The sequence below is a fragment of the Diaphorina citri genome, unplaced genomic scaffold (genome assembly GCF_000475195.1).
Source record: "Diaphorina citri unplaced genomic scaffold, Diaci psyllid genome assembly version 1.1 scaffold450, whole genome shotgun sequence".
Lineage (NCBI taxonomy): Eukaryota > Metazoa > Arthropoda > Insecta > Hemiptera > Psyllidae > Diaphorina > Diaphorina citri.
In genome coordinates this window covers 179661-199868 of record NW_007377885.1, presented here as the reverse complement: position 1 = coordinate 199868, position 20208 = coordinate 179661, and the positions used below count along the sequence as shown (strand labels likewise).

At 37.4% G+C, this 20208-nt stretch overlaps 1 protein-coding gene across 1 annotated transcript; it reads left to right on the top strand.

The window, feature by feature from the left end:
• Positions 1–1532: 1532 nt before the first annotated feature.
• Positions 1533–3575, top strand: LOC113467311 (transaldolase-like). The gene is made up of 2 exons (XM_026823419.1): positions 1533–1815; positions 3423–3575. Exons 1-2 carry the CDS (start codon positions 1719–1721, stop codon positions 3548–3550), a joined length of 225 nt encoding a protein of 74 aa, XP_026679220.1. The 5' UTR covers positions 1533–1718; the 3' UTR covers positions 3551–3575.
• Positions 3576–20208: the final 16633 nt, after the last annotated feature.

Below are 20208 nucleotides of genomic sequence, written 5' to 3'. Positions count from 1 at the left end.
ACCCCGCCCTCCCCCTTGGGGGACAGACCCCCTCCCCCCCAGCTAAGTAGGGTGGTTTTTTTTTTTTTTTTTTTTTCAACTCAATATCTGACTTGTAAGAAACTTGTGAACTCCCTCTCATCAGTAAAACCCTTACTGTCGCCATATCTCGTACAATAGTTACCTCACGAGATGTTTGGCGTTTTCGTCCTGCCCGTCCGCATTATTATTGTACACATCCAGATAGTCTTCTGTCTGTGTGGCTTTGGTGGCGTAGCTCACTTGTCGGTTATGTTTGATGGCGTTGATTTCATTGCGAAGATTTTCGATGATCTTGTTTTTCTCTTCCGATTCACGCTGTAGTTGGAGTACCTGGAATAAATTCGAATATAAAAAATAAATCTATTTGTTAAATAAATAATCAATAATTGAAGATTTTTAATTAATTGTTATCTATTACGTATTAGGTATTGGATCCGAATCAAATTAATTATAATCCGTGGATCCGGATTATAATTAATCTTTGAAGCACGCTTCAAAGCTTTTGGATAAATTGATGCGATTTTGAAGTGATGTACGAGGAGGCTGGAATTGACAAGGAGAGAATATTGATCAAATTAGCCTCTACTTGGGAAGGAATTCAAGCTGCTAAGTAAGTGGAAATTGCATCAAAAGTTTTAACTTTCTTACTTAAGATACGTCATATCGCCTTATCATCGAAGGTTTTACCGTCTCGAAATTGAAGATGGAAGGCGGGTAGGAAAAAGCCAGCCGTTTCTCACTCTTTTTTTCTTATCGTCACGAAACCGAAGAGAGAAGGAAGACAGAATAGGAAAAAGTCAGTTTTTTATTATTAACATTGCAGAGCAAACAGAGGCAGCTATGGACAAACTTGTTATTCTGTTTGGAACAGAAATCCTTAACATTATTCCAGGCAGAGTCTCCACTGAAGTTGATGCTAGGTAATAACTAGTTAAAAAAAAAATAATAATGAATAAAAAATAGGGAACTGTTACTACTGAGATGGATAGAGGGAGTTGTAAATACTGAGGTCATATCGTCGCGAAATTGAAGAGTAAAGGACTAAGTAGGAGAAAGCCAGCCCTTCCGAGAACGAACCTTATCCGTTTTGAAGTTCGCCCCCGGGTGGAATTGAACCCGTGACCTAGCACATAGAAGGCAGACACCCTACCCTTCTATCTAACTTAGCTGGCTAACATTTGTTCTTAGTTTATTTATTTCTTTATTTACACAACTCCAGTTGTAAGATTGCTCAAGTTGTTCTTCGTTTATAGATATATCTGTTTCTGTTTTCAATTTACTCACTTAAGAAAACCTAAAGCAGGTTAGAGGGGTAAACGGGTAAAGTATTGTGCAATGCGAGATGTCAAATGTCAAGTTGAGTACACTACTAAAAGAGAAACGTATCATTATAGTACGCCGTTAAATTATATATATGAATATGCAATGTGCTCATCACATTTGACAAGACGAGATCAGCTGATTGCCGGTGGCGGTAAATTTTAAAATGAGAAGGGGAAGCTTATCTAATTAATCAGTGGAAAAAGTTCATGCGAGGTCATTTTAGTGAACTCGGCTAGCTCAAAACTCAATTTAAAATCGTGAATAATCAAGATAACCCTGATTGAGGTGAAACGAAACAAGTTTCCACTTTCCTTTCTCATTTACCTACCTATTTGGTTTTCATTGCAATCAAAAATCACCAAACCGTTTCAGTTATGACTGATCCGTCTCCCAAGAAGCAGAAAATGGCATCCACTCTATCTCAGCTAAAGGATTACACAGTGGTTGTGGCCGATACAGGCGATTTTGAAGGTAAAGACTCATTGCAATCACTTCTTATGGAAAAAAACTTTGGAATTCAGGTCACCTTGATCTAACTTTGACTCCATATCAAATCAATCGTCTTTGGATTTCTTTGCAAATTTGATTTTCTTATGGAATTTTATTTGAACCACTTGTTAATTTGTACCCACCTGCACACATAAATCTAATTTATTTTAATCACAACTTTCTCAAATTTAATTGAAATATTGGCAAGGGACTAGGCACATCTATTTTTAACATGGATAGGTTAGGTTTTTTACCTTATAGCCTTTTTACAATATTGTCTTTGAGAATAATTTTATATAGGTACCTATATATAAAATGAGACCATCATGCCAGTGTGTGACCATCATGACCTAGGTATAGAAAAATGGTCTCATTATGCTATCCAGATTTTTTTTTTTTTTTAACTTATGAATGCCAAATGCAAGTTGGTATTATTAGGCAATAGGCCAATGATTTTTACTTTCTACATATTTTTTTCTATAGCCTGAAGGTAGATATATAACTAAGTATTGATCTATTGTAAAGGGGTTTTTTTATGATATATTTTTAAGTTTGGGATCAAAAGACACAAACTTCTAGTTTACTACTCATCATTGATATTGTCATGAAATGATTATCTTACCAACTTTAACTTGTCATTTTTTTTTCTCAGCTAAAGGATTACACAGTGGTTGTGGCCGATACAGGCGATTTTGAAGGTAAAGACTCATTGCAATCACTTCTTATGGAAAAAACTTTGGAATTCAGGTCACCTTGATCTAACTTTGACTTCATATCAAATTAATCGTCTTTGGATTTCTTTGCAAATTTGATTTTCTTATGGAATTTTATTTGAACCACTTGTTAATTTGTACCCACCTGCACATAAATCTAATATCTAATTTATTTTAATCACAACTTTCTCAAATGTAATTGAAATATTGGCAAGGGACTAGGCACATCTGTTTTTAACATGGATAGGTTAGGTTTTTTACCTAGCCTTTTTACAATATTTTGTCTTTGAGAATAACTTTATATAGGTACCTATCTTTGGATTTCTTTGCAAATTTGATTTTCTTATGGAATTTTATTTGAACCACTTGTTAATTTGTACCCACCTGCACATAAATCTAATTTATTTTAATCACAACTTTCTCAAATGTAATTGAAATATTAGCAAGGGACTAGGCACATCTGTTTTTAACATGGATAGGTTAGGTTTTTTACCTAGCCTTTTTACAATATTGTCTTTGAGAATAATTTTATATGGGTACCTACCTATATAAAATGAGACCATCATGCCAGTGTGGGACCATCATGACCTAGGTATAGAAAAATGGTCTCATTATGCTATCCAGATTTAAAAAAAAAAAAAAAAGTTATGAATGCCAAATACAAGTTGGCATTATTAGGCAATAGGCCAATGATTTTTTTTTTCTATATCCTGAAGGTAGATATATAACTAAGTATTGATCTATTGTAAAGGGGGTTTTTTTTATGATATATGTTTAAGTTTGGGATCAAAAGACACAAACTTCTAGTTTACTACTCATCATTGATATTGTCTTGAAATGATTATCTTGCCAACTTTAACTTGCCATTTTTTCCAGCCATGAAGAAGTACAAGCCTACAGATGCCACAACCAATCCTTCACTGATCCTGCAGGCTGCTACCATGCCCCAGTACCAACACTTGATTAACAAAGCTGTAGAATTTGGAAAACAGAATGGCAAGTAAGTTAACGCAAATTAGCAAAGACCTAAAAGAAAAGAGATTGGAAAAAAGGTAAGTAGGATATCGTACATTCCGATGAAATCATATCATTTAAAAAGGTAAGGTAAAAGGGGTTTCATAAGGAAGATGACTGTTTTTCGCCAAGAAAAACTTCAACAGAACTGTTTGCGTTCGGACTTTGACAGTAAATGGAATTGAAGTTTAGGTGGGATCCCACTTTATTTAGAAATAGTTATTTTTATTGTTCTTATCAGAATATTCTTCTTTCCCTTTCTTTGTTTCAAATTAAGTTCCATTTATTTTTGAAAACATATGACTGCGTGTTTCAGAGATGAACATTTGTGTTTCTGGCATTTATTCAATTTGCAAAAGGCTCTCTATATTTTATTTCTGGATCCTTTGATTGGTATCGTTTTTTGTATGTTTAGGTTTTCTGTAAAATTAGATTTAAATCTTTGGTATTATGCTTTAAATATGGCAAGAGAAATAATTTGATATCCATGCTGAATGTTGCGTTTCTTGCCATTATATTATGATTAGTAAATTTATTCTGAAATGGACTGTGGTTTTCAGAAGAAAAAGGAATCCTTCAAAGTTCTCTTCAGCCAGCCTAGTTAGCTTAGTTGGTAGTGCGTCTGCCTTGTAAGTGCTAGGCTGCGGGTTCGATTCCCGCAGGGGGGCGGATTTTATCCTGATGGGATACTGTTCGTTCTCGGAACGGCTGGCTTTCTCCTATTCTGTCTTCCTTCTCTCTTTGATTTCGGGACGATAAGACCATAGCAGTTACAGTTCCCTATGTCAAACATCTTAAAAAAAAATTTCTCTTCTTTCGAATGAGAAAAGAGACGACAACATTTAGCACAGAAGAGAGAGGAAAAGAAGAGAAAAAAAGGAGAAGAGAAGAGGTGAGGAGAAAAGAGAAAAGAAGAACAGCTAAGAAGAGTAGAGATCTCTGGACTCTGGAGAGAAAAGAAGAGAAGAGCAGATCAAAGAAGAGAAACGAAGATTCCTAAGGGAAGAAAAGAGAGAAGAAGGGAAAGGAAGAGAAGAGAAGAAAATGAAGAACATCTGAAGAGAGAATATAATTGAAGAGGAGAGAGAAGAAAGTTGTATCACAGAGAAAAGAGCAGAGAAGAGAAAGAGAAGAACAGCTGAAAAGAGAAGAGAACTGGGAAGAGAAGAAGAGAAGAGCAGAGCAAAAAAAAAGATAGAAAGGAAGGAACTAAGGAGAGAAAAAAGCAGAGAAGCAAAACGAAGATGAGAGGCAGAAAAGGGAAAGAAGGAAGGGAAGGAGAAAAGAGCAGAGAAGAGAAAGAGAAGAACAGCTGAAAAGAGAAGAGAACTGGGAAGAGAAGAAGAGAAGAGCAGAGCAAAAAAAAGAGAGAAAGGAAGGAACTAAGGAAAGAAAAGAGAGGAGAGAAAAAAAGCAGAGAAGCAAAACGAAGATGAGAGGCAGAAAAGGGAAAGAAGGAAGAGAAAAAGAGAGAGAAGAAGAGAAGGGAACCAAGGGAAGAAAGCAGAAATTAAAAATGAAAATCTTAATTGAAAACAGTAATGCAATTAAGGACATCGTTCAGAATTTCATGGTAATAGTTATGACGATGTTTTGTGCATAATTTTTTAACCTTGTTTAAACCTTGCGAGAGACCTGGGAAGAAATAATAAACACCAGTGCGGAATCTAAAAATAGTAAAAAAAAAAGTACCAATCTAAATTGAAAAATTTAAATTAATATTAGTGAATATGTCGATTTTACCATCCGAGCCCTAAATCACCAAAGTATGGAAAAGTATTTACAATTCGATATTTTGAAAGGGAAAGAAGGAAGGGAAGAAGAAGAGAAGGGAACCAAGGGAAGAAAGCAGAAATTAAAAATGAAAATCTTAATTAAAAACAGTAGGTAATGCAATTAAGGACATCGTTCAGAATTTCATGGTAATAGTTATGACGATGTTTTGTGCATAATTTTTTAACCTTGTTTAAACCTTGCGAGAGACTTGGGAAAGAAATAATAAACACCAGTGCGGAATCTAAAAATAGTAAAAAAAAGTACCAATCTAAATTGAAAAATTTAAATTAATATTAGTGAATATGTCGATTTTACCATCCGTGCCCTAAATCACCAAAGTATGGAAAAGTATTTACAATTCGATAAATTCTGCTTTTCCATTGGCTATTACACTTGTAAGATACTTTTCCATACTTTGGTGATTTAGGGCACAGGTCACCAGCCAGTGGTGATAGTTCCATACTCAGGTTCCATACACTATGCACCTCCCAAAGCATCACTAAATGCAACGTTGGTTTAGACTTTGAATTCTGCCATATAAATTTATGTCGGCGATGTAAAAAAAAAAAAGTAAAAAATCGTTCCGTTAAGGTCCGTTCCCACTTGTGAGTTCGTCCATTTTTAGTCCGTCCTTCCTTTATTATTACAACAAAAATAAAAAGGTATAAGGGACGGACTATTGTATTCGCTTCGGTGTCGTCTGTGTGTCTGTCAGTCTGTCTGTCTGTTCCCATAGAAGGACTTATCCAAACCTGGTCGACCTGAACTTGCAAAACCAAGAGTTTACCCAGATGATTGATGAAATGTAAAAAAAATTGAAACCAACTCTTGTGTACTAGTACCAAAAATTAAATTAGTAATTAACCAATCAAACAGTATTGATCATTTTGTGGCCGACCATTCACGCCAGGTTTTGCATGTGATATCAGGCGACACTGAAGTAGGTAGCCGGCGCGGCGTAAGAAATTATCTCTATGTGGTTTTGGCGAATACCCCATTAATTTACACATTACTCTTTTTTCAGATGATGGTGTAGTTAAAATCCTGTTTCGCCCTCTCCAGGGAGGGCAATTTACCCCAAGTCGGAGTCTAACGCGCCCTCAACTTACCAAGGATAATTTACTCCAAGTCAGGGTCTAAGACCTTGGGCTCTCAACTTACCACTTTCTTTCGTCTAGAAATGAGGGATGAGGATCGGGGTGAAAAATTTCGGTTCTCAGCCTCCTTCTGCTTCTCTCGTTTAGAATGGCCATTCCTTACAGGCGTGCTACTTCTCATTGGGATCCTGAAACCGGGGAAAAGGATATAAATTTAATTATTACCTACCTACTTTTTTTACTTTCTATTATTTTTCAAGAAAATATCCCTGGTGTATGGTGTAGGACAGCTGATGATGCACTAGTATCATACTAAGACAATGAATGTCAGAATGGCTTATATCTGAATAAATGAGAGCGAAGCTGCAAAAGTGTTAGGGTTTGATAGAGGGAACTGTAACTACTGAGGTCTTCCTGAATATCGCCCCGAAGTCCCGGGATATCGTTCCGAAACCGGAGAGAGAAGGATAGGACAGGAGGAAAGCCAGCCGTTCCGAGAACGAACGAACGAACCTTATCTGTTTAGGGTAAGCTTCACCTCAGGTGGGAATCCCCGCGACCTGACGCTGAAAACGCAGGCGCGCTACCCTCCAATCTAACCAAGTTGGCATAAATTTAATTTCGAAATAAATAATTATTCTATTAAAATGATTTTTTCTTTTTTACAGATTAGATACTTCATTTGAAGAGTTACTTATTAATGGCAAAGTCCCCTCAATGGATGCGGCATTTTCGTTCTGAACGCTATACCTTGATGTTAAGCACCGTCGAGCAAGTCTTGTATTAGGACAGGTGACCTTCAGGGACTGCCAAGAGTCACAGAAAGTAAAGGCAAGTTGGCATTAACTTAGCCACCCATTAGATAACTCAGCTAACCATTGACTCAGTTAACCTTGGTGACAAAATGGTTACTCCTACTGCCCTACAGCTGAGTTGTATAAAAAATCGTGTAAAATGATCGTGTTATGGTAAAATAGTAAAAGTATCTCACAGGTCTCTAAATTTCAGAGGTCACTGCGGTTTTGGTTGTCACAGCATATTTTAACCTTAGCCGTGGTTAATAATAATAATAATAATAATAATAATAATAATAATAATAATAATAATAATAATAATAATAATAATAATAATTCAAAATCTAGATAATGAGGTAAGAAATTGAAAAATTAATTATTCAAAGTCGTGTGTGGGGAAAAGTCAATTTTCCTTGATTGAACAGTTAAGTCTTCCGCCATTATAGATACGTATTATTTTCTTATCACTTACCTATATTGGAGCTGCATACCTAACATAATTATGTATCTTTTTTCCAAACCGCGTCAGAGGTAGGACTATACTGTTAAAGTTAAAATTTTGATAGATTCTGATGTATTAATAGAAAGTTAAAATTGTTTCTATGAAATAGGTGTACCTAAATGAAATGCCTTTAAATAATAATAATTTAGGGAAATGGTCTAATAGCTCATTCCTTTGCATTTGTAAACAACAACAACAACAACAACAACAACAACAAAAACAGCAACAACAACAACAAAATAATAATAAAATCTATTCAGGAACTTGAAAGTTACTTCAGAATATTTCTTTTCCGGCCGGTATTCGAACCCAGAATCTTTGATTTTATAGCTACCTGGATGTAAAGTTCTTTCTTTCAAGTACCTACATGTCTCTCTCTCCTTCTCTTTCCCTACTTCTCTTATCTCTCTCACTCTCCTCTCTCTCTCTCTCTCTCTCTCTCTCTCTCTCCTATAATCTGCTTATTCCCAATTTGTTTTCTATCAGATTTTCAATTTTTCTTGTCTCTCTATCTCTCTCTTTTCATATTAAGTATAATTGACTGACAAGAGAGCGAGAGAGAAAGAGAGAGAGAGAGAGAGAGAGAGAAAGAAGGGAGACATTTTATTGTGCCCTCTTTCGACAATTTTGATCTCTCTCTCTCTCCTTCTCTTTCCCTACTTCTCTTATCTCTCTCTCTCTCTCTCCTTCTCTTTCCCTACTTCTCTTATCTCTCTCTCACCCTCCTCTCTCTCTCTCTCTCTCTCTCTCCCCTGTAATCTGCTTATTCCCAATTTGTTTTCTATCAGATTTTCAATTTTTCTTGTCTCTCTCTCTCCCTTTTTTCATATTAAGTATAATTGACTTACAAGAGAGCGAGAGAGAGAGAGAAAGAAGGCAGACATTTTATTGCTCTCTCTCTCTCTCTCTCTCTCTCTCTATTTAAACTTAATACTCTTCGACAGGCTTACAAGGATTTTTAAATTGGACTAACATTGTTGTTGTTGTTGTTTTTCAGATAAAGAAAACGCGTTTTACCTTTTACTATATTATTAATAATATTGTTTTCCAATAAACACCAACTAAAACAAAAGCTTGTCTGCACTGCACTTTTATATTACAAAATAAAGCAAATATTATTACCTATATTTTCTTTATTCTGCTATCGCCATTCGGCGAAAGCTAAAGCCGCTACAACAACAACAACAACAACCTATATTACCTATATTTTCTTTATTCTGCTATCGCCATTCGGCGAAAGCTAAAGCCGCTACAACAACAACAACAACAACCTATATTAAAAAAAAAACACACACACTTTTTGAATACAAAGAGGAAAGGCTTCTTTTCACTGCCTGGGCCTGGAATCGAAGCCGAGACCTCCTGATTGTGAGCCCAACTGTGGTGGTCAAATATCGTCAGGGGGGGCAATAATCATGACAAAAACAATAATAACTTCATCATAATTATTACCCATTATTATACCTCTTGATAGAAAGAAAAAGGAGGAGAATAAGACGAAGAAGAAGAAGGAGGAGGAGGAGGAGGAGGAGGAGAAGAAGAAGAAGAAGAAGAAGAAGAAGAAGAAGAAGAAGAAGAAGAAGAAGAGGAAGAAGAAGAAGAAGAAGAAGAAGAAGAAGAAGAAGAAGAGGGAGAAGAGGAGGAAGAAGAAGAGGGGACGTGTTGGCTTAATTGTGTGAATTTCGTCAGGTGTTGTGACAAAACTCATAGCTGAAATAATGTGTGCTATAGTGTGGTGGTGGTTATTATTACGATATGGTGGATATGTCAATACTCTCATTTTTCTAATATTAGTAGAGATTGAGATGCCGAAATTTCCATTTTTTTCCAGTACCTATACGTACGTGCATAATTCTATGCTTCATTTCTACAAATACATAATACATTTACCTATCTCTACACAGTACAAATGCAACACCTACATAGGTAGACATAATAAACCATGTATTCAAGTAGGAATAAATACATAATACACCTCCACTAAATATCTATGTATCTGTACTTACTCGTGTACCTATGTACGTACACAGTACATAGCTCATTCCTCTTTTCTCCCTCTCTCTTTCTCCCAATCAAATCCGCTTGTAACTCAATTAAAAGCGAGAGAGAAGAAGAAGAAGAAGAAGAAGAAGAAGAAGAAGGAGGAAACGTTATAATGAACAAAATGGAGCTGGATGAGAGAGAGAGAGAGAGAGGAGGGGATAAGGAAAGAGAGAAACAGCGAGAGAGGGGAGGGGAGAGATGAGGAGAGGGAGAGGAGGGGAAGTGTTATCACAATTTATATTAATTGAATGTGGGAGGGCGAAGCGAGAGAGATTAGAAGAGAAGGAGAAAAAGAGGGGAAGGAGAATTGAGAGAAGGGTGAGAGTAAAAGGAGGGGAAAGGGGGAGAAGATAGAAAGAGAATCAGGGGAGGGGAAGGAGAGAGAATCAGGGGAGGTTGAAGAGGAAAATTAAGAGGAAAGAAAGAAGGAGGAGGAGAAGAAGAAGATTTGGAGAGGGCGAGATAGGGGATAAGAAAGAGAGGGAAGAAAAAGAGAAGGGGGAAGAGAGAGCGAAGAGAAACAGAGAGAGGTGTAGAGATGAGAAAGAGAGAGAGGAAGAGAGGAGAGGTAGGGGAAATTAGCGGAGGGAAATTAAGGAGAGAGGGGAGGGAGAGAAAGGCGAAAATGAAAGGAGGGAGAAAGGGAGAGATTAATTATAATAATCCGTGGATCCGGATTATAATTAATCTTTGAAGCACGCTTCAAAGCTTTTGGATAAATTGATGCGATTTTGAAGCATGCTTTTTACTGCAGTATGGTTCAAAACCATCTCAATCGACATTATACATGAGGTAACATGCAGCATGCTTCAAAGTTTTTGTATTGGAATGACATGATCTTTGAGCGTGATTCATGTTGCCTGAGTGTAATAGCGCCTATATCATATTAGTACAATTTAATCGCCTAGTTCTTATTTTCAAACCTGGGACCTCTTCAAATTGATGTGATTTTGAAGCATGCTTTACTGCAGTATGGTTCAAAACCATCTCAATCGACATTATACATGAGGTAACATGCAGCATGGTTCAAAGTTTTTGTATTGGAATGACATGATTGGAAAGAGCGTGATTCATGTTGCCTCAGTGTAATAGCGCCTATATCATATTAGTACAATTTAATCGCCTAGTTCTTATTTTCAAACCTGGGACCTCTTTAACCTTTTCCACATGACTACGTAGAGGATTCTCAAGGATACTTACCTTCTCCTTGAGATCTTGTAAGTTCCTCTCATCTAAATATTCAGAATCAGTCTTATGATGGCCGTTGCTCTCTCTGTCAGTCTCTAACTCTCCCTCTCCGTTCTGTAAGAGAAAAAACAAGAAGTGTGAATAGAATTTTTAATAATTTTCTTTTCACAATATTCTATTGCATTATGTATAGGTAACCTATTCATTATTATGACTGTTATGAGAATGTATTGCAATTGGTCCAAATTTTCAAAAGTTTTACATTTGGGGATATGTATTCGTTTTAGTGTCCCCTGAGTCCAATGATTAATCAATGTCAACCTTGTAAATATTGCAGATGAACAAATAGACCTCTTCAACCTTTTCCACATGACTACGTAGAGGATTCTCAAGGATACTTACCTTCTCCTTGAGATCTTGTAAGTTCCTCTCATCTGAATATTCAGAATCAGTCTTATGATGGCCGTTGCTCTCTCTGTCAGTCTCGAACTCTCCCTCTCCGTTCTGTAAGAGAAAAAACAAGAAGTGTGAATAGAATTTCTAATAATTTTCTTTTCGCAATATTCTATTGCATTATGTATAGGTAACCTATTCATTGTTATGACTGTTATGAGAAAGTATTGCAATGGGTCCAAATTTTCAAAAGTTTTACATTTGGGGATATGTATTCGTTTTAGTGTCCCCTGAGTCCAATAATTAATCAATGTCAACTTTGTAAATATTGCAGATGAACAAATACAAAGAAAGTTGTGAAAACTCTGGGCGCCGGCATTTAGGGGCCCCGCAGGGACAAATTCAGAGGGCCCCAGGCGAAATCTTGCGGGGGAAAGTATATAAGTCACTGGTAACTTACCTGAACTAGAAGCCTGCTGAGGCACATGAGAGATCGTTTGATATGAATGATGTCACTATTGAGAATATCGTAGGTGTCTGGTTGCAGCCAAATTTCTGGTTCTACCGGTTTTTCGATCTCCAAAGGCTCCGACTGAAAAGAAGAAAAAATAAGGTTGCTCAACACGTGAATTACTATTATTATCATAAAATCTTTTTAATAAGATATATCTTAACACTGACCACTGACCGAGATATGAACACAAAAACCTCTCTCAACTCAAAGGGTAGTCGTCAGAGTTTGATAATGTCAACTTTGTCAACCGGTTTTAATTAGGCACGTGAATTACTATTATTATCATAAAATCTTTTTAATAAGATATATCTTAACACTGACCACTGACCGAGATATGAACACAAAAACCTTTCTCAACTCAAAGGGTACTCGTCAGAGTGATAATGTCAACTTTGTCAACCGGTTTTAATTAGGTACCTATTTATTTGGTAACTGTGGCTGAAATTTAGTAAAACTATTTTTGTTCTCGAAAAATACTTGGGTAGTATTTTTTTTTTTTTAATTTTCAGTGATCCATTTTGATGGTCTCAGAGACAGTCTTATTTTACAGCTTATACCTAGATTCTAGAAGAATAAGTAGCAATACACAATTCAACCTATGAGTGAGAGTAAAGGTTCAAAATTTCCCAAGGACACGTCATGTCTGCAAGCAAGCTGTAGCCCATGTCAGTGTATTTGCGGTATAGATTGTGCCTCGGATACAGCTTCTATACCATGCCTGGAATTCCTCAACCCAATAGATGAAATTGTCATCCCTGTATCTTACGAGTATGACGAGAACCCATGCAGAGAAAATGCCACCGTGGAATTTATGAAGACTAGACTAGAGAATGCTGTGAAGAATAAAGTGGAGCATGGGGGAAAAGTATACAGGGAGATGATCAAGTGTGTGGAACACTGTTATGATAGGGAAGAACGTCTCGAGCATCTACTTGAGAAATATGAAATGGAAAAGAAAATAGACAATGAGAGAAGGCAAATAAGAATGCTTGCTCTGAGTCGACCCAAACCAAAATTGAGCCCGAGAGATTTGAGAAAGAACCCTTTCAAAATCAGGAAAAGTGCTTTGAATTATAAACCGACTGAGAGAATATTGCAATTGGCACAGGTGAAACCTCACTACATGAAGACAAAATACAAACCGCCCAGTGTACCAAAATATTCGTGGAAAAAACTACAAGCCAAGAGAAAAAAATATCAAGAAAAATTAGCCAAAGCAAAACTAAAGTCACCTTCAAAAAAGAGGTCACCTTCAAAAAAGAGGTCCAAGCAAAAAAAATCACCGAAATCCAAGAGAATTGTTGAAAAAGGTCCGAAAGGGAGTAAACTCCCTAAATCAAGCAAAGAGAAGGAAAAAGTTCTACAAGAAATGTACGAAAGATTAGCACAGCCACGTCCCGAATTCAAAGAACCTACGCCAGAGAAAAAACCTGCGAAACCTTATGGCGAGATTATGAAACGAGTTAAGGAACTACTCTTGTTAACTAAACCTCCAGAACCGAAGATAAACATAGACAAATTCTACAAACCAGTGAAACCTCCACCAGATTACGAACCTTACTACTCTTGTTAACTAAACCTCCAGAACCGAAGATAAACATAGACAAATTCTACAAACCAGTGAAACCTCCACCAGATTACGAACCTACTGAACGACTACTGAAGTTGGCTGAACCAAAAAAACTGCCACCAGAGTATTTGTTGGATATGCAATATGAATGGAAAGTTCGGGAGTCAGCGCTCAAATATATACCATCTAAGCGAATATTAGAGTTGGCTAAACCCAAAGTAAGGACTGAGCCGGAACCAGACTTTGATCCTGATGCCTTCAAAGTATTAGAGTTGGCTAAACCCAAAGTAAGGACTGAGCCGGAACCAGACTTTGATCCTGATGCCTTCAAAGTAAAAGAGAGTGCTTTGAGATATAAACCAACTGCACGCATTCTTGAACTTGCAAAACCAAGAGTTTACCCAGATGATTAATGAAATGTAAAGAAAATTTGAAACCAACTCTATGTGTACTAGTACCAAAAATTAAATTAGTAATTAACCAATCAAACAGTATTGATCATTTTGTGGCCGACCATTCACGCCAGGTTTTGCATGTGATATCAGGTGACATTGAAGTAGGTGGCCGGCGCGGCGTAAGAAATTATCTCTATGAGGTTTTGGCGAATGCCCCATTAATTTACACATTACTTTTTTTTCAGATGATGGTGTGATTAAAATTCTGTTTCGCCCTCTCCAGGGTAATATAGGTTATAGGGTAATTTACCCCAAGTCAGAGTCAAATACTTTAGGCACTCAGTTTACCAAGGGCAATTTACCCCACGTCGGAGTCTAACGCGCCCTCAACTTACCAAGGATAATTTACTCCAAGTCAGGTCAAAAATTAAATTAGTAATTAACCAATCAAACAGTATTGATCATTTTGTGGCCGACCATTCACGCCAGGTTTTGCATGTGATATCAGGCGACACTGAAGTAGGTGGCCGGCGCGGCGTAAGAAATTATCTCTATGAGGTTTTTGGCGAATACCCCATTAATTTACACATTACTCTTTTTCCAGATGATGGTGTGATTAAAATTCTGTTTCGCCCTCTCCAGGGTAATATACCCCAAGTCGGAGTCTAATACTTTAGGCTCTCAGTTTACCAAGGGTAATTTACCCCAAGTCGGAGTCTAATACCTTAGGGTCTCAGTTTACCAAGGGTAATTTACCCCAAGTCGGAGTCTAATACCTTAGGCTCTCAGTTTACCAAGGGCAATTTACCCCAAGTCGGAGTCTAACGCGCCCTCAACTTACCAAGGATAATTTACTCCAAGTCAGGGTCTAAGACCTTGGGCTCTCAACTTACCACTTTCTTTCGTCTAGAAATGAGGGATGAGGATCGGGGTGAAAAATTTCGGTTCTCAGCCTCCTTCTGCTTCTCTCGTTTAGAATGGCCATTCCTTACAGGCGTGCTACTTCTCATTGGGATCCTGAAACCGGGGAAAAGGATATAAATTTAATTATTACCTACCTACTTTTTTTACTTTCTATTATTTTTCAAGAAAATATCCCTGGTGTATGGTGTAGGACAGCTGATGATGCACTAGTATCATACTAAGACAATGAATGTCAGAATGGCTTATCAAAAGGCTCTCTATATTTTATTTCTGGATCCTTTGATTGGTATTGTTTTTAATTGCTTCTTGTATGTATGTTTAGGGTTTCTGTTAAGTTTAAATATTTGGTATTATGCTTTAAATATGGCAAGAGAAATAATTGGATATCCATGCTGAATGTTGCGTTTCTTGCCATTATATTATGATTAGTAAATTTATTCTGAAATGGACTGTGGTTTTCAAGTAACAGTAAGTTGGTACCTAAATCTATTTTCACTTTAGTTACCTGTCTATTTATATTTAATTTACACCTTTTTATTTATTTATATTAAATTTTTGGTTATTTTTAAATACAAATTCTATGTCTTTTCATGCATTAAATTTCATATTTAATGCCATCGGATTTAGAGCTTTATTTTTCTTTTTTTTTGTAGTAATATTTTTAGATTTTAACATAATACATTCTGCTTGGTTGAAAACTGAAATTTACGTCATATCCACTCCGACAAGTAAGACTAGCATAAAAATAAAACACTCGTTAAAAATATTTTGATTTCAAGTATATTTACAATTTCACAAAATTATAAACCTATAAAAAGACAGTAAGTATCTATCTCTTGCTATTGAAAGACCTAACAAATTATGTACAAAGTTACAAAGACTTCATGTTTGCGACCTCTGAAAGCAGCCGATAGCGTTGGCCTCGGAACAGCCCATTTCAATGGCATCAGAGAAAAATTTATTTCGTTGGCCATAGCAACCCATTTAAATGGCCTCAGAGAGAAAATAATTTCGTTGGCCATACTGAGCGACCTATTTCGTTGGCCATAGCAACCCATATCAACGGCCTGAGAAAGAAAATAATTTTGTTGGCCATAACCCATTTTAATGGCATCAGAGAGGAAATCATTTCGTTGGCCATAGCAGGCTATTTCAATGGCCTCGGAGAGAAAATCATTTTGTTGGCCTATCAGCCCATTCCAATGGCCTCAGAAAGCAACCCATTTCAATGGCCTCAGGAGATGAAAAATCATTTCGTTTGCCTCAGAGCAACTTTTCAAGAATCCTCAAAGCAGTTTCCGAGAACGAACGAACGAACCTTATCTGTTTAGGGTAAGCTTCACCTCAGGTGGGAATCCCCGCGACCTGACGCTGAAAACGCAGGCACGCTACCCTCCAAGCTAACCAAGTTGGCATAAATTTAATTTCTAAATAAATAATTATTCTATTAAAATGATTTTTTTTTTTTTTTACAGATTAGATACTTCATTTGAAGAGTTACTTATTAATGGCAAAGTCCCCTCAATGGATGCGGCATTTTCGTTCTGAACGCTATACCTTGATGTTAAGCACCGTCGAGCAAGTCTTGTATTAGGACAGGTGACCTTCAGGGACTGCCAAGAGTCACAGAAAGTAAAGGCAAGTTGGCATTAACTTAGCCACCCATTAGATAACTCAGCTAACCATTGACTCAGTTAACCTTGGTGACAAAATGGTTACTCCTACTGCCCTACAGCTGAGTTGTATAAAAAATCGTGTAAAATGATCGTGTTATGGTAAAATAGTAAAAGTATCTCACAGGTCTCTAAATTTCAGAGGTCACTGCGGTTTTGGTTGTCACAGCATATTTTAACCTTACTTATATCTGAATAAATGAGAGCGAAGCTGCAAAAGTGTTAGGGTTTGATAGAGGGAACTGTAACTACTGAGGTCTTCCTGAATATCGCCCCGAAGTCCCGGGATATCGTTCCGAAACCGGAGAGAGAAGGATAGGACAGGAGGAAAGCCAGCCGTTCCGAGAACGAACGAACGAACCTTATCTGTTTAGGGTAAGCTTCACCTCAGGTGGGAATCCCCGCGACCTGACGCTGAAAACGCAGGCGCGCTACCCTCCAATCTAACCAAGTTGGCATAAATTTAATTTCGAAATAAATAATTATTCTATTAAAATGATTTTTTCTTTTTTACAGATTAGATACTTCATTTGAAGAGTTACTTATTAATGGCAAAGTCCCCTCAATGGATGCGGCATTTTCGTGCTGAACGCTATCCCTTGATGTTAAGCACCGTCGAGCAAGTCTTGTATTAGGACAGGTGACCTTCAGGGACTGCCAAGAGTCAGAAAGTAAAGGCAAGTTGGCATTAACTTAGCCACCCATTAGATAACTCAAACCATTGACTCAGTTAACCTTGGTGACAAAATGGTTATTCCTACTGCCCTACAGCTGAGTTGTATAAAAAAATCGTGTAAAATGATCGTGTTATGGTAAAATAGTAAAAGTATCTCACAGGTCTCTAAATTTCAGAGGTCACTGCGGTTTTGGTTGTCACAGCATATTTTAACCTTAGCCATGGTATTTTAGTACTCCTAGGCACCTCCTATGTAGTTTCCAATAACTGGGTCTTTCCTGCGTATAGCTGCACCGATAGGGGCTGATGGTCTCTTGCCAAGATTACTTGGCCTGTCCTTTAAAGAACCTTATAGCGATAGTATCTTAGTACTTGTAGGCACCTCCTATGTAGTTTCCAATAACTAGGTCTTTCCTGCGTGTTGCTGCACCGATAGGAGCTGATGGTCTCTTGCCAAGATTACTTGGCCTGTCCTTTGAAGCCTTTGTAACCTCCAGATAGCCAGGCTGGTTAGGGTTTGGCTGCTCTGATCCCTATTTATAGTCCCACAGCAAGACACTGGTCTGCTCCTCGTTTAAGGTCCCCCGGCTTGACCTTCCTGCGTGTAGATACATTTTAATAGAAGTATGTCTATGTATATCCTCTAATGTGGTCTATAACTACCTACCTATTGAATATCTTCATTCATATTTACGAGTATATAGATACCTACCTACTTATTTCTATATTTCTACTTTATCTACCTATACTTATAGTACTTATCTACATAATATTTCTACTATACCTACTTACTTATCTAGGTACATTACATACATAGTTCTAATTCCTAGCTCGACTTAGGCATGTCTAAATAAACTAGATTCTAAAAAAATACCTCTACTTAACCTTAGCGATAGTATCTTAGTACTTGTAGGCACCTCCTATGTAGTTTCCAATAACTAGGTCTTTCCTGCGTGTTGCTGCACCGAGGGGGGCTGATGATCTCTTGCTAAGATTACTTGGCCTTTCCTTTGAAGCCTTTGTAACCTCCAGCTAGCCAGGCTGGTTAGGGTTTGGCTGCCTGATCCCTATTTATAGTCCCACAGCAAGACACTGGTCTGCTCCTCGTTTAAGGTCCCCCGGCTAGACCTTCCTGCGTGTAGATACATTTCAATAGAAGTATGTCTATGTATATAGGTAGCTAAGTCTGTCAGACACTCAGACCTAAGTCTGTCAGACACTCAGACCTAAGTCTGTCAGACGGTCTGAGCGTGAGTGGACGGCATTAGATACCATTAAGTGCTTCCACACTGAATGTTCACTTCTCGTTGAATCATAACCATTCTTTTAAACTTGACTTCCTTTCTAATAATTTAGAACTCACGCGAATTCGGAAATTCGTGGAAAGTTTTTGTGAAAAAAGTAGAAAAAAAAAGTTCATGTTTCCTATTTTTAATAGGCTCCTAAATAGATGATCAGGCTGGTTAGGGTTTGGCTGCTCTGATCCCTATTTATAGTCCCACAGCAAGACACTGGTCTGCTCCTCGTTTAAGGTCCCCCGGCTAGACCTTCCCGCGTGTAGATACATTTCAATAGAAGTATGTGGTGTAGGGAACAGGTAGGTAGGTAATACCTTCTACTTGTCTTATACCTACTGAGGAGCTAAGGAGTTCTAATATCTTCAGTGTGACCTTTCCCAGTACATGGCATGTATATAGGTAGCTACGCATGATAGTCGATAGGTAATGTGGTGTAGGGAACAGGTAGGTAGGTAATACCTTCTACTTGTCTTATACGTTATACCTACTGAGGAGCTAAGGAGTTCTAATATCTTCAGTGTGACCTTTCCCAGTACATGGTGAAGGTCGAGTTTCCATTGATAGTGGTTTATTTAACTTCTTCTGAAGAATTCACTTTAGAATCTATGTTCTAAGTTACAATAGAACAGGTAATGGATTAATAGATTTATCATTTGTACAATTGTTCTGTAAGTCCTATAAGAGCCGGTTCTAGTCTTATGTGATTCATAATATGTTTGGCAGGCCCGTATCCAAGATTTTATTTTACCTGGTAGGTACCAATACTTATATAAATATATTACCTAAATACCTACTGATTTTGGTAGGTATTTGCAAGATAAATTGGTATTTAGGTTGAAGAATAAGTACCTAGTTATGTACGTATTCTAATAAGGACAAGACATTGCGTGTTCCTAATAATACAATTATAACTTTTTACAAATTACAACAAAAATGCTATGCACAGAACCTCGACCCCGCTAACTGATGCTTTTGTTTGGGATTGCTCACTGAACGAAGTGAATTCTAAGCTTTATTTTGATGACTTTCCACTTTCCATCTAAATTTTATGGTTACTAATTGAAAATTTCGTTTGAAATATTGCTCGATCGTAAAGTTTTCCCAATGGGTGCCCCATCTAGTTTGCCTGTCTGTCCCTCGATAACTCTCGAACGCTTGATCCGATTTTGTTGACATTTGGTGGATGATGTTCATTTGTTACGATGTAGATTCTGGACCCCTTTTCTTCTTGTCTACTTTCTACTTGGCCCCAACACCCGTAGGGGCCTTTTTCTCAGTTATACCATTCACAAAACTAAGGAACACACTGTTACCTATTTCATCCGTAGGTGAATGAAAATCTTATACCGCATGCCGGTCAGTCACGCTCAGACGTCTGAACGTGTGTGGCGGAGGAAGCTTCACAGGCTCAGGTCTTCCGTACGGTCTAACAGACCTTGGTTGGAAACGTTTTCCGTCACACACGGTCTGCTGGTCTGTCAGACACTCAGACCTAAGTCTGTCAGACACTCAGACCTAAGTCTGTCAGACACTCAGACCTAAGTCTGTCAGATACACATAGATATGTATACCTAGGTATACCTTTACCTACTTAGATAGGTACTGCTATGAACTTGTGACCTTTAACCATATGTTATGAACGTATCTCATAATGCCACAAACTATACAGGTACCTGTGTATCTACATAATTATGTATTAGGTAATGGTGAGAAGAAAATCCAATACAGTCATCCCTACTCTCATGCGTATACATTACATACATAGGTAGGTATAGTTATACTGATAATGATAATGTAATGTTACT

Coding starts and splice junctions, on each gene's coding strand:
- LOC113467311 (XM_026823419.1), top strand. CDS start 1,719: ATGACTGATCCGTCTCCCAAGAAGCAGAAAATGGCATCCACTCTATCT. Junction 1,816..3,422: donor CGATACAGGCGATTTTGAAG/GTAAAGACTCAT, acceptor CATTTTTTCCAG/CCATGAAGAAGTACAAGCCT.